Source organism: Solea senegalensis, linkage group LG1 (genome assembly GCF_019176455.1).
Source record: "Solea senegalensis isolate Sse05_10M linkage group LG1, IFAPA_SoseM_1, whole genome shotgun sequence".
NCBI classification, from domain to species: domain Eukaryota; kingdom Metazoa; phylum Chordata; class Actinopteri; order Pleuronectiformes; family Soleidae; genus Solea; species Solea senegalensis.
Genome location: NC_058021.1, coordinates 38,522,442 through 38,539,568, shown reverse-complemented (window position 1 = coordinate 38,539,568; position 17,127 = coordinate 38,522,442). Strand labels below are relative to the sequence as shown.

Genomic DNA, 17,127 nt, shown 5'->3' with positions numbered 1-17,127 from the left:
CAATCTTTAATTTCAGTTTGCACTCAAACCCTTCAATTTTCTCCCTTCACTTTATTTTGAAATGATTTTACTCTAAACAGCAAAAATAAAGTTTTACATGTTTATTAAATTATTTTCTGAATAAAATCTGCACATAACGATCGTGATATAAAAATGTCGACCAAAGAAATTAAAATGTGAAGTTTGACGAGATTTGCCGCGGTATTTGCTGACGCCGTGAGACCATCGTGTGTTGACTGAAGGTGTTGGTGTCACACTTCCGGGATGGTGACCCACCAGCTGACGAGCACGGGACGTGACGTCACCAGGTGTGACTTCGACACGGGATCCGAGAAAGAGAAAGACGAGTTTATTTATTTAATTATTTTAAAAACTGATCAAAATCGGAGTCACATTGTCGTTTAATCAAAAACGATACATATCGTCAGATTGTAATGTTTTATTTCGCGTGAACGTGAACGCATCGTTTAGTTTGTGTTTGCGCAGCAGAGGTTCGTGAACGTCTCTCATGGAAGCTGCAGGTAAAAAAAAACAGCTGACCTTTTTTTAAATCAGTTTAAATGAATCTGATTAAACCACACGCGATTTCTATTCTGTAAGTTTCACTTTCTCTTACATGAAATGTTTTAAATTAAAAGTCTATGCTTAAAAATGTAATAAATGCACATTTGACTTTTCTTTGCGATTACTAAATTAGTTATAGTGTTATTTTAAATCATTAAAACTATTTGCTTTTGAATATTTCCCGTTTTCTTTGCTCCATGTAACAAAGAAATCATTAAAAACTGAATCATTGTATGTTTTTCAACAGTTTCTGACAATAATCGTGAGTTGCAGCCATACTTAAACGTGTTAGTTTCCTGTTTAAAAATGTGTATGAAAGTATGAATTTATGTCATCTATCACTGAGTGATTGATTTATGCAGGGGCGCAGTCAGGGCTTACAATGACTCCTGGGGCCCAGTACTGAAAAGGGCCCCTACAGAGCTTTATTATTGTTAATATAATTATTTATAAAAGGACATTTTAGGGCTGCAACTAACAGTGTTTTTCATAATAAATGAAACGATTAATTATTGATTATTTTCCCAAAATAAAAAGGCAGAAAATGTCTGTCATCTCAAAAATGAAGAATTAAAATTTTTCTATGGAACAAAAAACACCAAAATATTCAAGTTTATGATTGTAAAAAAGTATAATAAACATTGATTGCAGCCCTTAAATATGTTTTTATAATTAAATTGTTTAATAACAATAATTCTATGCATGTTAGTTTAATAGTTTTTTGAATTTTTACATTCACAATGTCGTAAGCTGTCTAGCTTATCTGGCTTACCTGGTTTAAATGTTAACCAACTTATAAACAGGAGAAGAAGAAACATGTCTTTAGGGGCCTTTTTCCTGGCAGCCATCTTGGCAGGAAAATTCAGAGACAAGGACAATGTTAATGTTCAGTTGTGATTTCTTTTTGTCATGTCTCGTTGGTCAGACGGTCAGCGTGGGGTGCCGCGGGACAGTGGCGGTGCTCAGAGACGCTCCCCGCTCGACGTCATCATGAGTCAGATTCGCCGTAAACGTACAGCCTCTGACAGGAAGCCACTGGGACGCTTCCTGTCCTGGTCCTCAGAGCGGACGAGGATCCCTGAGGATGGAGAGTCTGAGGCCAGAGAGGACAGAGGACAGAGAGGACAGTGCTCAGGTTTTTTGTTTGTTTGTTTGTTTTTGTTTGTTTGTTTTTATTAGCATTAATGGTCATTAATAGTTTTTCAGTTATACTCAGAGGTCGTAATTTCTGAATTAAAAGAGTATGTTTTGGTTGTAGCGCCCCCTGACAGTGTTCCTCCAAATCATCAACTTGTTCTAACCCTGTGCCCCAAATATGAATGCTTTTGTTTTAAACACTTCTGTCTTTTTTCATAATTCATAATAATTAAATTTGACTCAGTCCGTCTGATTGTTGTCTGTGGACACGTCGGTGTTTTCTTAGCCACTTGTTAGCCACATGCTACTGTGGTGTATTTACATATGAAATAGTGTTTGTATGTTTATTAGATGGGCTAGTTTAGCCAGTTAGCAAACATTTTCATAACACTAACAGTAAGTATGTGATACTTGTGACAGGCTTGTGAAACTGACAGGCTAGTTTAGCTAGTTTTACAGAAGCTGCTATAAAGGACAAACACAGACAAACTGTGTCCTCTCTAGACTGTGAAGGACATCGTCGTTTACGAACGCACTTGGGACACCCACATCTTCGCCTTGTTGTGTGTGTGGGTGCATGTATGTGTGTGTGCGTGGGTGTGTTTCAGGTGTGGTCAAAGCAGCAGAGGAAGAATGCGACAGTGGCTGGGGTCGAGTTCGTGTTTTCCTGCAAAGGCTCGGGAAGAAAGCGGACAGCAGTGTTCTCAGTGTGTCTCACTGTGACCTGACCGCTACTGACCTGCTGGAGCTGGGTACACACACATACACACACATTTGTTTTTATAGCTCAGTGTTTGGTATCAGTCACGTAATTTTCTATGACTTCATAGCTCCTGTGTGGGCGGAGTCGTCACATGAAATTGTCGTGACATGGTTTCTATATGCGATACAAACACAAACTAGTGACTAAGGAGTTGTTTTCAGTATTCGTCTTTTATGACGATTATCATTAACTCAGCACATATAGCGATTAATATTGTAACATCACTTTATACATGTAATATGTAATATATTACATTTTTAACCAACACCACCTGGAAAACACACACACACGTGATGGCAGCCATTTTGTCTCCTCAGCGACACTGCTGCAGTTCCTGCCTCAGCTGGAGGACGTGGATGTCTCATGGAATGACCTGATTGGCGGCTGTCTCACCACACTGACCTCTCACCTCCATCATGTGGGCGGGGTCAGGTCGCTGAGGCTGTGCAGCTGCAGGCTGAGCGTTGATGACATCACTGGGCTGGGTGGGGAACCAAACGTTTTGTTTTTTTACTGTAACTATACATTTTATGATAACTGAAACTCTTTCTCTCTGTGTTTTGTTGTTGTTGTTTTTAGGCGAAGCTCTCGGCTGCATCCCATTTTTGGAGGTCCTGGATTTGTCTTGGAACAGTGGCATCGGTGGCAGAGGATTACAAGCCCTGCTGGGTAAACTTCTACCACCACTGAGGGAGATGCACCTGGTGGCCTGTCAGCTCACTGCAGCTGATGCTGCTGCACTGGGTAATAAAATCCTAGTACTCCATCACTAAGTTCAAATGTCTTATTTTGTGATTTCATTTAAAATCCTTTGTCCCGATTTACCTCAGTGGCACAAAGTGACCACATGAGGCAGCAGAGGACCAGCAGCTCCTGTGTCCCCGTGGCTAAAAACACTGATTTTCTTTATGGGATTTGGTGTGGGAGAATGGTGGTGACTCCCACACTATTCTTTTCACATATTTATTAATTAATTAATTAATTAATTAATTAAAAAGTGGTAAGTAAAAAGTTATCTGACAGCCTGCCTTGTTTTCTTTTGTTCCAGGGAGCTATTTCCTACATTTCCCATCATGCCACAGGAGCAGAGCTCATGTAAACGTTCCATTCGTCCTCTCTGTCTGTGTTTGTCTTCTCAGGAGGAAAGTTGTCTTCTCTGCCCAGACTCTGTGTGTTGGATGTTTCCTGTAACCCTCAGCTCACACAGGAAGTGGAGGGAGGCGGCTTCAGAGAACTAGCCGCCTCCCTCTCTCACGCCACCTCCCTGACGACGCTTCGACTGCATGCGTGCGGCCTGACGCCAGACTGCCTCGATGCTCTGGGTAAGAGACGTATCGATTGTGAAAACACTGAGACAATAATAAACACGACATCCCATCCTACTTCCTTGTCCTGCAGGTGGTTCGCTCCGTTACCTCCCCTCAGTGCGGGAGTTGGACGTGTCCTGTAACAGGGCCGTGTCGGGAGGACTGAACCTCCTCACCTTTCACCTGGCTCACCTCACACACCTGGAGATCTTCGACGTCCACCTGTGCTGCCTCACACACGCAGACCTGGAGGCCCTGAGTGAGTATCTCTGTGTGTGTGTGCTCTGTCGGTGCTTGTGTAGACTTGACTAAACACCTTCCTTGTGTGGACTTTGTCCCCTGTGTGGACATTTTGCCTGGTCCACACAACAAAAAACGCCAGGATGACCTTCTTTGTTCCCAGTGAATCATCTGTAAAAGGAAAGTTCTCCACATGAGTGTCCGTAAAGCTGAAAAGTTTTTCCTCGCTCCACCTAGTGTCTGTACACTTGTATTGCAGGTAAAAAATAATGTATTGTGTGTGCAGCAGTCATGTGACTCCTTGTTTTCAGTCCAGGTGCTCCCGGCTCTGACAGCACTCACAGAGCTTGATGTATCATCCAATAAGGAGGCAGGGGGCGTAGTCCACCTGTTAGTCTCCGCCCTCCCGCTGACACAGATGAAGCGTCTCCCGCTGAACAGCTGCAGCCTCAACCAGGAATCGCTCACTGCTCTGGGTACATACATTACATACTGTTATATTACATACTATATTTATTATTATTTATATATTTCATACACATAGATATAAGAGAAATAACAAAAAAGTGAGAAAGAAGGAGTAAATTGTGTGTTCGTTTAGCTCAGATTGTGCCATCCCTCCTCGGCGTGGACGTGTCCTGGTGTAAAGCGGTAGGTGGTCGCTCGTCTCTGATCCTCGACACCCTTCAGCCGTCAGTCATCGCTGCGCTCCGCCTCAGCAGCTGTGACCTCACCACTGATGACCTGCGTCACCTAGGTAACAGTATAAGTTAAGGTTAAGGTAAGAGAATTTAAGTTAAGAAACACAGGAAAAAGTTGAGTTTATTGAGTTGAGGTGAGTTAAAGTTGTTTTGAATAAAGACAAAGAAATAAATTAAGTTAAGATAAGGGTAGGATAAGTCAAGATAAAGGTAAGTTAATTTTGGTTAACTCTAGTTAAGATAAAGTTTAGCTTAGTTAAATTAAGTTAAGGGTAAGATAGGTCTGGTAATGTAAGTGAAGTTGAGATGACAAGTCAAGTTCATGTAAGTAAAGATAATTGTAAGTTAAGTTGAGGGTGAGATTTGTCAACTTAAGTAGGATTTGTTGAAGATTAAGTTTAAGATCAATTTATTTATTTATTTATTTTATTTTTTATTTTTTATTTAAGATCAATTTAAATTAAAGATTTGTAATTTAATAAATTTTTCTTAAGGTTAAAATTAAGTTAGAGACAGAGTAAAAAGTTTAGTTTAATTGAAATTAAGGTATGTTAAAGATAACATTTTAAGTTAAAGTTGAAGTTATGTAAAAGCACATTTAAAGGAAACTTTCAGTTAAAAATAAATTTAAAGATAAAGTTAATTTGTTAAAAGATACATTTAAGTTTATGTTGAGTAAAGTGAAATTTAAAGTAAACCAATGGCGCATTTCCACCGGGTCTACTTGCCTTGCCTCGCCACACCACGGTTTAAGTAGCGTTTCCACTAGCATAGTACCATGTACCAGGTACTATTTTTAGTTCCATCAACTACCAGGGAAACCTCTATATTTAACAGGAGTCTTTTAAAGTGGAGTGGTGTATTTAAGGACAGCGCCGGCGATCGCAAGTGGCATCACAGACCGCTGCCACTGTAGTCTGTGGAGTAGGAGGCTTGTAGTGCCGAATAGTAGATAAGTTAAAACTATTTAACAATCCAAAAAATGTAGGTTAATCTCCAACAACTACAGAAGTCTGGTGTAAAGTCACTAGTCACTAATCGTTTGTGTGTGTATATGTGTGTGTTGCCTATAAAATAAAGTCAGTTTCACTCAGCCGTGCAGTTATAACTCCGCCCATGTTAAGTAGGTACTTTTTTGTAGTGGAGATGCAACCTAATCGTGCCGTGGCGGGCCAAGGCAAGTAGAGCCGGTGGAAATACACCATAAGTTAAAGTGTCTGTGTTGTTGTTGTTGTCCAGCGTCCGTCTGCAGACGTGGTTGTCTGTCGTCTTTGAAGATCTTGGACCTCTCCTACAACTCCTCAGTGGGTGATGAAGGTTGGTCCACTCTCTTTGAAGCTGGAGGTCTAGGCTTGCTGGAGGACCTGGACCTGAGCCTGCGACCTTTAACCTCGGCCTCCTGCTCGGCCTGGCTGCCAGCGCTGCTGCGAGCTCTGCCCACGCTGACGGTTTTGACCCGGCTGTCTGCTCAGCGCTGGACGATGGGCTCTCAGGAACGACAGCAGCTGAGTCAGTGTGTGAGGAAGAGTAAGCTGCTGCTGGAGTTTGATCCAGAAATAAAAGACGTGACATCATTGTGTAAGAGGACCAACCAGCAGAGAGCAGAGGAGTGACCTGCTCATGTGACCGACTCCTCATACAGTGACTCAGCAGATCATGAAACAACACAGTAAATACCAACAGGAAACTGAAGTTTATAAACCACTCACTCTGCAACACCAAAGCCCATAGAGAAAATCAGTGATTTTAACATCACACACATAAGAGTGGTTGATCCACTGCTAGGTTTAAATTCTTCATTCAGATTTACCCCAGTGCCACAAAATGACCACACGAGGCAGCAGTAGAACAGCAGCTCCTGTGTCTCTGTGAGCTAAAATCACTGATGGATTTTGGTGTAGGAGAGTGAGCAGTTAACCAACTCCAGTTTCCTGGAGTTGGAAATGCTGATTTATATTTTGTTGTCACTGCTTGTCTGACTGGTTGGAGACGCTCACAGCATTGATATCGATTTATTGATTGAAGTTTATTGCTGCACTTGAAAAACAATAATTCCACATCTCACTGCAACACGTAAATGTAAACATGTAGATGATCTCTTTTTATTAGAATAATCTTAGTTTATTGTGTTATTTTTATATGATCATTTCCATCTTTTATATTTGTTCCTCTGATGCACAGTGAGTCCGCCGGTGTCTGCGTCAGTAGTGCTGCAGGTTCCCACAGCGTCTCCTCAGATTATTGACGGCCTTGGCGAGAAAAACCTGGCAGTCAACTGTCCACATAAAATGGCTCTATGCTTGTAGTTGTTGGCTTTTGTGTTTTGTGTTACCTTACATACAGGCTCCTCCTCCAGGTGGTTCCCCCAAATGCAGATGTGTGTTAGTGTTTGTGTTTATATTCACAAACTTTGAACTTAAATATCGAATGTGAACATTTTTATTATTGATAAATAAATAATATGCTAATATTTTATTCATTTCACTTAAGAAATTTCTATCATGTTTTTATTCTTTTATCATTAAATAAAAACTATTTTTTAAAGCTGCAGAAAATCTGGATCTGAAGCTTTTAATGAATATTAATAAATCATTGGGGGTGGAGTGGCTCAGTGGTACTAAAGACCGGTACCCTGTTTGCGAAAGACATCATGGTCACAAAGGTTAGAAGTTCGACTCCACCCCTGGCTGATTGTACTCAATTCCATTGTAAGTCACTTTGGATAAAAGCATCTGCTAAATGACATGTAACGTAAATAAAGTGCTAATATTTCATTTATCAGTTATTTAAGACATTTCTATTAGATTTTGTTATTTATGCGATATATTCTAAGCAAAATGAAAAAAACTAAATTGACAAAAACACTTTTTTTTTTCTCTCAGTTTTATTTTCCTGTCTGTTTGTTTGGACACAGTAGTGATTTTTTGTGACTGAAACTTTGTGACTTCTATACAAGAAGTGAAGAAAAAAGTAGCAAACAAAAACAGCCGTTTGTTATTTTTAATATAAAAACACTGAACTACAACAGTGAAACTAAAAGCTTCTGTGTTCACGTGAAACTAAGTCACCGTCACATGTCAAACACTTTTTAACGATAAATAAAATGTCTATTCTACATAAATCTATTCAAAACAAATGTGAGAAGTTGTTATTTTCAGGTTATTGAGAATTTGTGGAAAATTTTTCAAAGTTAAAGTTGTGAAATTTAAGTTAATCAACGTTTGATTCGGCTCCAAATGTGAATTTATCACAGATTTTTTTTAAAAACATCCTGATTTCAATATTTTGATCACATTAAAGGACATGGACATTTGTTACGAGTGGTTTACAATCAGTTCCCTGTTGGAAAAGTCTGTCTCACAGTGAGATAAAGATGTGTAACGTGTTCTTAAAGAAGTCTTCATCTCACTGTTAGATGGACTTTTACAACAAGAAACGAATGTTTCTCTTCCACACCAAAGCCCATAGAGAAAATCAGTGATTTTAGCTGAGGGGACACAGGAGATGCTGGTCTACTGCTGCCTCCTGTGGTCACTTTGTGTCACTGACGTAAACCTGAATGCAGGATTTTAAACGCCAAAATACATTTGAACTTAGTGAAGGAGGCAGCAGTGGATCAACAACTCCTGTGTGTGTGATGTTAAAATCACTGATTTTCTCTATGGGCTTTGGTGTGGGAGAGTGAGTGGTTTACAGACTTCAGTTTCCTGTTTTTTTTAAGGGTTTTCTCGCTGAGGTCAGCGATTTCACGCCAACAAAGATCAACGTAGTTTCTGCTCAGAATCTCGATGATCTCAGTAAAACAAGTCTGCGTTCACGTCATTTAAAGCAGCATCGCCAACAGAGGGCTTGGCTCAATGCATAACAGATCAGCTGATGACGACGTGACAGCTCACTGAAGGGTCCTAACTCATTTATTTCCAGTGTGAACGCGTCGACGTGTCCTGAAGGAATCGTGCTGCTGTGAAAGCACAGCGAGTGTCTAGCTGCGAGACTACTCCTTTAAAGATTGGATCAGATTCTCTCTCTTTTTTTTTTAACGTTCTACCAAACATCAAACTCAGACTCATTCGACTGTAACTTTTTTGATAAAAAAGTGAAATGTCCTCCACGGCGACCTCTGACCCACTGTGAGGCTCCATCCTCACTGCTGACCCGCGCTGTTCTCGGCTGTGTCCACCGTCCTGATGATGACGATCTGCTCCAGGCTCTGGGCGGGAGAGGGCGGTGGCCTCAGCTGCTCCACCAGAGCATGCAGCGTGTCCGAGTTGATGGTCTGCTCCTGGTCGGGTTCAAAGGTCATCTCCTGGTCATCGGGGGTGACGGCGTGGTGGGTGGGCTCTGGCTTGAAGCTCTGGATGATGTCCGTGTTGGTGGACTCCGTGGCGGGGGCGGAGTCCGAGGACATGGGTGTGGCTTTGGGGTTGGGCGTGGCCAGCTCAGGGTTTGGTGGCTCGTCTTCGGAGATGGAAACTAAACCTTTGTCCTGAGAGAGTTTGCTCTGGACGAACGCCACAGGATGACTGGACGCCAGGAGGACCACTGCTCACACACACACACACACACACACACACACGATCAGGGCTGTGTGTTGGTCACATGGTCACTGGTGTAACAGACCTCTGACACACTGGGGAACTATAATATTTTATGACAACAACATATGAAATGTCCCTTTAAGGTTCTCAACACCTAGTTCCCTGCAGGTTACAAACCACAAGCAGGTGACAGAGCTCGCCATCGACCTTCAAAGCGTCATGTGTGACTGCAGGTGTGTAGGGGTCGAGACTGTGTGTCAGTTATGACTAGGTGTAGGGACTGGGATTGACTGAATGTGCGACAGGTGTGTGTGTGTGTGTGTCTCTCACCAGCTCTGGCTCTCTCCTTGTGTTGTCGAACTTCATCAGCGTGAGCTTTCTCCTGGTGTTTGATCATGTTTTTCACGCTGGCAAATCTGTTTCCACACAGCAAACACTGGACGCCGCTGTTTCCCTCTGAACACACGGAGACGGAGAGAGAAAGATTAAATACCATCATCATCATCAGTATCACCACAAACGCTCACGCTAACCTTCACATGTGACGTTCTGAAACCAGAGGTTGTGGAAACTCACCCGGGTGAAGCCGTCGAACGTGTTTTTTCAGCTCGGACGACGTCACAAAACGGGCGTCACATTTCGGTGTGGGACATTTGTACGGAGTCTCGCCTGACACACAAACACAAAACAAGTGTGCGTGAGACAAACGGCGGATTCTGTGTCAAATACAAATGAAGACTGGACAGTTGAAGTCCTCGTGCTTCACGACTCACCCGTGTGTTTCCTGGCGTGTGCGATGAGAGAGGAGGACACAGAGAAGGACATGCCACACAGATCGCACTGGTACGGCTTCTCTCCGGTGTGTCGTCGCTTGTGATACGTGAGCGTGCTGGACTGAGCGAACGCCTGACCGCAGATGTCGCACACATACGGTTTCTCCCCACTGTGGAGTCTGAAAGAAAACAATAAAGTCAAACGAGGATTTAAAGAGAAAGATTCTCTGTCACACATCACAGTTAAAAACTTGTCTCGTTGGTACCTGATGTGTATTTTGTAGTTGGACGAGGTGGCAAACTTGAACCCGCAGCGCTCGCAGGTGTACGGCTTCTCTTCGCCGTGGTGCATCCGGCGATGAGCAACCAGCTGACACTTCTGAGCGAAGCACTTGTCGCACTCGGAGCAACTGAACGGCTTCTCGCCTGCAGCGAACACCAGCAAAGAAGAGACGAGGTAAGTTCAAACACAACAGAACAAACCCGAATATAAAGTCTGGCTGGCTCCGCCCACACTTAAACACTGTGTATTGTGTTCCTCTGCAGCCTTAGCAAGTGATAAACCAGCAGTTTTTATATGTTTCTGTCCCCGACTCACTCTCAGTGACAACAAGGAAAAAAGTGATTTACCAAAAATACATCACTTGTTCATGTCTTTATCTCATTAAAAACTGAAACTGAAGTTTGTAAACCACTCACTCTCCCACACCAAACCCCATACAGCAGTGTTTCCCAATCCTGGTCCTCAGGGAACACTGCCCGGCTCCAACACACCTGATGGTCAGCTCGTCATCAAGCTCTGCAAAAGCCTGATAACGAGCTGTTCATCGGATTGTGATGGGGTGAGGGAGAGTAAGTGTTTTACAAACTCTGTCTAACAGTGAGATAAAGATGTGAACATGTTCTTCTCCTAAACGACCTCTGCATTTGGGCAGTCTGTGTTTAGTGAAGTATTTATGATATATTTGGATTGTTTTTAGGTTTCATTTTTTTCTTTTTCTGAAATCTGATCCATTCTGACCTGACGTGGTCTCGAGCAGAGGACTCGACTCACCTGTGTGAATGCGCAGGTGTGTTTTCAGCTGCGTTGCTTGTCGGAACGTCTTGGAGCAGAAGATGCAGACAAATGGCTTCAGTCCCTTGTGGATCTTCTCGTGGCGCCGCAGGCTGCTGGCGTCCTTGAACAGTTTGTTGCACTCGGTGCAGAGCAGCGACTGCTCGTCCATCTCAGACGGATCCTGTTCCCCCGACTCGCCGCCCTCCCCCAGATCTTCCCCCTCCTCACCATCACCCTCCGCTCCAAATGAGCCACTCTCATCCTCGTCGTCCTCCTCCTCCTCATCATCTTCCTCCTCCACCTCCTCCTCCTCGCTCTTCCTCCTGCCTCTGCCCCTCCCTCTCCCTCTGCCCCTCCCCCTCCCCCGGCCTCGACCTCTGCGACCCTCTCCGCTGCTGAGTCGAGCCTTTTTGGTCGGGGAGTCTTCGTCCTGTGAGGGGCTCCAGTCTGCAGAGGTGTCGCCAAAGTCCTTCATGCTGGTGTCAGAATCTTCTAAAGACAGATCTTCCCTCTTCACAACTCCTCTCCCTCTCCCCCGCCCCCTGCCCCGCCCTCTTCCTCTTCCTCTGCCTCTCCCCCTGTAGCTCTGGGTTTTGGGCGCGCCATCAGCTGAGCTGCTGGCCTCCGCCTGCTCCACACCGACGCTCCGAGGCCGCCCTCTTTTACGGCCTCGCCCGCGCCCGGCGCTCGAGGGCATGTACTCTTCATCACTTCTGTCACCTCCTACTAAATCGTTGGTGTCCTCTTCCCGCTCTTGAGCCTCGTTCCCCTCCTCGGTCCACTCCTCTGCGATGGAGTCGATGGATAGAGGCACCGGGGAGCTTGGGCTGCTCGGAGACGCCGACTCCGACTGAGATGTTTTGCTGATCTCGGACGAGTGAGGGATTTCCTCCAGATACTTTGTGGCCTCGGACATTCCCAGGAAAACTGCTGCCTGACGAACAGCTGCTTGTCTGGTGCTGAAACCATGGAAATATTACAGTGAATAAATTAGCTGGAAAAGTCTTGAATTTAGAGCTGCAACTAACGATTATTTTCATAATCGATTAATCTGTCGATTATTCTCTCAATTAATCATTTGGTCCATAAAATATCAGAAAACCTTGAAAAATGTTGATCAGTGTTCGTCAAACCTGGAAATGATGATGTTCTCAAATGTCTTGTTTTGTCCACAAACCAAAAGATTCACTTTTAATGATTTGTTTGTAATCAAGAGCAAAGAAATTAAGAAAATATTCACATTTAAGAAGCTTAAACGTGGAAAAAAGCTTCAAACGATTAATCAATTATCAAAATAGTTGTCAATTAATTTAGTAATCGATCCATTAATCATTTAATTGTTTCAGCTCTAACTACTTATTTTTTTAAGTGTGGCTGCAATTGAGAAAATGGCTGCCAGTGAGGACACAAGGAAAACATTTTTTTGCCACTTAACAAAAGACTCACCTCAGCAGCTCCTGTGTACCCAGCTAAAATCACTGGTTTTCTCTATGGGGTTTGGTGTGGGAGAGTGAGCGGTTTACAAACTTCTGTTTCCTGTTAGAAAAGTCTGTTCAACAGTGAGATAAAGACGTGGACATGTTCTTAAGATATCATAGACTTAAAATTACATAGAGTCTATGAGTGGCAGAAATTAGTTTTCCCTTGTGTCCTCACGTTGTACAACCACACTTAAAAAAAAAAAAACTGAACTGTCCCTTTTTGATAACAGTCTTTTTTACCTGCTGACATTCATCTGTCCAGTGTACATGAACTCCAGCAGCTTCTCCAGAGCGTAGCGGCTGACCTTGTCAGGGTCCAGCGTGGTGACCTCCTGCTCTTTCTCCGCCTGGGAGGTGAAGTACTTGCTGAATGCAGCCAGGATGTTACGGTGAGCTCTGAACTCCACGTCTCTCACTACGATGGTGATGTCGCACAGGAAGTCCATCTCCCTCTGCTGGTGCAAGCGCTGCAGGAGCAGCTTCCCGTGGTTGGAGACATTCGTCATCCCTGCTGCTGCTGCTGGGTAAAAACATTATTTTCATCATGTTATCAAATGTCTTGTTTTTGTCCACAAACACAGAATGATTGATTTATTTGTTATACAGAGCAAAGAAACCTGAAAATAGTTACATTAAAGAAGCTGAAAAATCACAGAAACTTATTTTAATTATTCAAATTTAACGACTGATTAATAATCAATACATTTTAGAGTAGAGACGTGAAAACCAACCTTTATTGATCAGGAAATAATAAAGAAAATGTTGCTGCTTTCAAAGCTTCAAAATATCTAAAATTTTCTTGAGAAAAACTTTATTTTGTACCTAAAGATTTGTGATAATTTTATCATCTGACATTTGTTTGTTTGGTTCATAAAATGACAGGGTTAGGGTGTAAAAGTACACTATTTATTTGTTTATTCGGGAAATGCAGTAGTACAATTGATTAACAATTAGTAAAAGTAAAATTGGCCAGAAATATAAATAACAAAGTAAAGTACAGACAGTGATTGTAGTATTAGTACTTACATTACATGACAACACTGTTAATTTTACATTATTTAAGTGTGTTCCTTCATGTAAAAGACGCTGAATGAACAGCTTCAGAGGTAAAGTCATATTAAAAATGAGCCTCATGTACAGAAGAGAAATAAAGCATCAGTAGTAAAAAAAATAAAACAAACTTACTTTGAGTAGCGTTTCTGTGAGGGCCACAGATTCACTTCCTCTGTTAGAGTGTGTATGTTTATTTATCTGTTCAGGAAAGTGAGAAAATTACAATGCGAGACGTAAAACAACGTGTAAATACTTATAAAGAGAGCATATATTAACAGTGTGTCTGTGGATGAGCAGTGTAAACACACGCAGCAGCAGCAGATTTGGAAAATAAAAGCTCGCACCCGCTTCCTGAGCAGGCCCGCGGCTAACGGCTAATGCTAACAGCAAGGTCGTACACGGATCAAAATCACTCGCGCGGCCTCTTTGTCTCACCCGGGACATTTGCGGACACTTTTCAGCCCACAGACGTCGCTTCACGCGCGGTTATATCGCGCCAGTGTGCGGCCTCGGCGCGTTGTTAGCGAAGCTAACGCTAACCGTTTCCGCAGTGGGTAAAAAAGCGCGGAAAACACCATGCTCTTATTTCGAAGGTTCCGCGGCTCGCGCCGGCGGTGCCGTGCACGTTAAGTTGCCACAAAATGTTGGAAACGCTCATTTCCGCCGCGAGTCGCAGAAACGCGACAAACACTGCGATGAAAATGTCCACGCAAACGCACCAATTTGATCCAAATAAAAGTAAATAAACGCAGTGGAGAAAAACTACCTTCTAATATCCTCGATCTCCAGCCATTATCCAGTGACGTCGGCTGTTCTCGCGAGACTTCGCGCGTGGACATAGAATGTGTGCGAGGTTAAGATGAACACCGCCCCGTTTTTCTGCCAATCCTCAAACATGAACAGAGGAAAAAAAACGATATTTCTAACCTCACATTTAGACCGTTTTTCTATGATTGTGTTGTTCCTCCTGTAATCATCACTGACTACTTTTATTTTTGGTTTGACCATCGAAAATTGACACATTCACACAAAACAAACAACTATTAGTAAGTTTATGATGGTTTACAAATTATTAATAAATATAAAATGTCTCATAAAAATGTCAGTCAAACATTTTTCATGTTGTTGAATTTTCACTGAGTTTTATTCACAGGAAGAGAGAAATTGATGATGATGGAATAAACCAAAGTGTTTCTACTGCTGCTGCTGTTTCTGTTCAATTCAATCCAATTTTATTTGTATAGCACCAAATCATAACATACATTATCCCAAGGCACTATACATAGACAACATCAAGGAGAGCAGAGAACCCCAACAGTTCACACAATGAGCAAGCACTAGGCATCAGTGGAGAGAAAGAACTCCCTCTTAACAGGAAGAAATCTCTGACAGAACCAGGCTCAGAGATGTGCGGTCATCTGCCTCGACCAGTTGGGGTGAAAGGAAAATGGGGGACAGTGGAGAGGTGGGGGACAGAAAGGGGGGAGAGAAAGGACAAGAGGGAGATGAGGTAGAGACAGAAGAGAGAGAGAGACCAGAGCAGATACACAACAACTGTATCAGGTTACAAGTTTATACAGTTACTGATATCGACTTTTTAATTATAGCACAATAATAATGGTGATGATATGTATGATATGGATAGCCTCGACAACTGGATCTTGATCCTGCAACCTGCAAGATGAGAATACAGAGAGAGAGAGAGGGAAGGAAGGAAAGACACAAACTAGGGAGAGAAAGAGACAAGGTTAATGACATATAAAAAGTCATATTCTGAGTGTGAGAGAGTGAATGTGCGTGCACCACAGGAAAATCCCCCAGCAGTCTAGGTCTATAGCAGCATAACTAAGAGATGGTCCAGGTTTCCCTGAACCAGCTCTAACTATAAGCTTTATCAAAAAGGAAAGTTTAACTTTAAATACAGAGAGAGGCTCCCCCTCCCGAACTGTCATTGGATCACAGGAGAGGAGCCTGGTAACTGAAGGCTCTGCCTCCCATTCTGCTCTTACAGACTCATGTGAACCACAAGTAAACCTGTATTTTGTGACGTAAGTGGTCTGTTAGGGTGATAAGGTAAGACTAGGTCTTTCATGTTTGAAGGGGCCTGACCATTAAGTGCTTTGTACGTGAGGAGGAGGATTTTAAATTGAATTCTAAACTGTACAGGGAGCCAGTGTAGAGAAGCTAACACTGGAGTTATAAGGCCTCTCTTTCTAGTTCCTGTCAGAACTTGTTCTGCAGCATTTTGAATGAACTGAAGGGTTCTAACAGACTTGTTGGAATATCCTGATAATAAGGAGTTACAGTAATCTAATCTAGATGTAACAAAAGCATGAGCTAGTTTTTCAGCATCCTGTAAAGACAGGATGTTTCTAATTTTCATAATGTTCCGCAGGTGGAATAAGGCTGTTCTGGAAATGAGTTTTATGTGTGAATCAAATGACATTTCCTGGTCAAAGCCATGTCTTTAGAAGCCATGGTGATGTCATCTAAAGTGACAAAGTGATCAGAAGGTTTTTCTCTGAGGTGTTTACGACCGAGTATAATGACCTCAGTTTTTTCTGAGTTTAAAAGTAGAAAGTTACAGGTCATCCAGGACTTAATGTCTCTGGCCTCATTGATAAATATAGCTGTGTGTCATCTGCATAACAATGAAAGTGTATGTTGTGCTTCCTAATAATGTTCCCTAGAGGAAGCATATATAAAGTATAGGCCCAAGCACTCGGCCTTGTGGAACTCCACAATTAACTTTTGTTTGTAGTGAGGCTTTATCATTAACATGAACAAACTGGAATCTATCAGTGAGTATGATTTAAACCAGCAGAGGGCAGCACCTGTGATCCCAAGAGTCTGCTCCAATCTCTGCAGTAGAATAGTATGATCAATGGTGTCAAATGCAGCACTAAGATCTAACGGGACAAGTAAAGAGACTAGACCATTATCTGAGTTACTAACTTTAACTAGTGCTGTTTCTGTGCTATGGTTTCATCTAAAACCTGACTGAAAATCTTCAAACAGGCCATTAATGTGCAAATATTAACATAACTGATTAGCAACTGCCTTTTGTAAGATTTTAGAAACAAAGGGAAGATTAGATATAGGTTGGTAATTGGCTAAAATATCTGGGTCAAGGGTTGATTTTTTGCTAACTGCTATTTTAAATGTATGGGGCACATATCCAGTTAATAAGGATAGATTCATTTGAGTTAATATAGAGGTGTTTATTAAAGGAAACACATCTTTAAACAATTTGGTGGGGATAGGATCTAACTGACAGGTTGATGGTTTGGATGTTGAAACTAATGATGTTAACTCAGGGAGATCTACAGTATAGGGGAGAAACTGTCTAACTGTGCACCTGGTGCTTCTAAAGCTCTTGTGCTAAAATATGAGTCGCAATACGAGGGAGGAGATGATCAATTTTTCTCAAATTGATGTTATTTTATTCACAAAAAAGTTCATAAAGTCATCAATCTTCAGTTAAAGAATAATAATAGGCAGCGCTAGCTTTGT

The 17,127-nt window shown here is 42.3% G+C and overlaps 2 protein-coding genes across 3 annotated transcripts; one reads left to right on the top strand and one right to left on the bottom strand.

Annotated features, from left to right (window-relative positions):
* The first annotated feature begins 278 nt into the window (after positions 1–278).
* Positions 279–6,404, top strand: lrrc31 (leucine rich repeat containing 31). Its single transcript, XM_044027254.1, has 10 exons — positions 279–521; positions 1,490–1,699; positions 2,310–2,453; positions 2,782–2,949; positions 3,044–3,208; positions 3,604–3,786; positions 3,863–4,030; positions 4,323–4,487; positions 4,613–4,768; positions 5,952–6,404. Exons 1-10 carry the CDS (start codon positions 509–511, stop codon positions 6,323–6,325), a joined length of 1,746 nt encoding a protein of 581 aa, XP_043883189.1. The 5' UTR covers positions 279–508; the 3' UTR covers positions 6,326–6,404.
* A 1,294-nt stretch (positions 6,405–7,698) lies between these two features.
* mynn (myoneurin) lies at positions 7,699–14,437 on the bottom strand. Of its 2 annotated transcripts, none has more exons than XM_044028488.1 (9): positions 14,381–14,437; positions 13,747–13,812; positions 12,802–13,081; positions 11,078–12,039; positions 10,290–10,449; positions 10,024–10,202; positions 9,827–9,919; positions 9,581–9,706; positions 7,699–9,254 (listed from the first exon to the last, which is right to left on the bottom strand). In XM_044028488.1, exons 3-9 carry the CDS (start codon positions 13,065–13,067, stop codon positions 8,857–8,859), a joined length of 2,184 nt encoding a protein of 727 aa, XP_043884423.1. In that variant the 5' UTR covers positions 13,068–13,081; positions 13,747–13,812; positions 14,381–14,437; the 3' UTR covers positions 7,699–8,856. The 2 variants fall into 2 exon arrangements, with proteins under 2 accessions (XP_043884423.1, XP_043884433.1); XM_044028498.1 differs by having other exon boundaries at positions 12,802–13,078.
* Positions 14,438–17,127: the final 2,690 nt, after the last annotated feature.

Bases quoted from the DNA above. Each gene is read 5' to 3' on its own strand.
- lrrc31 (XM_044027254.1), top strand. The intron at 1,700-2,309 runs GTTTTTTGTTTG...GGTGTGTTTCAG, and splicing joins ACAGAGAGGACAGTGCTCAG to GTGTGGTCAAAGCAGCAGAG. The intron at 2,950-3,043 runs GTGGGGAACCAA...TGTTGTTTTTAG, and splicing joins TGATGACATCACTGGGCTGG to GCGAAGCTCTCGGCTGCATC.
- mynn (XM_044028488.1), bottom strand. From the start codon at position 13,067: ATGACGAATGTCTCCAACCACGGGAAGCTGCTCCTGCAGCGCTTGCAC. The intron at 9,707-9,826 runs GTGAGTTTCCAC...CCGTGTGTTCAG, and splicing joins CGTTCGACGGCTTCACCCGG to AGGGAAACAGCGGCGTCCAG. The intron at 9,255-9,580 runs GTGAGAGACACA...GTGTGTGAGCAG, and splicing joins CAAGGAGAGAGCCAGAGCTG to TGGTCCTCCTGGCGTCCAGT.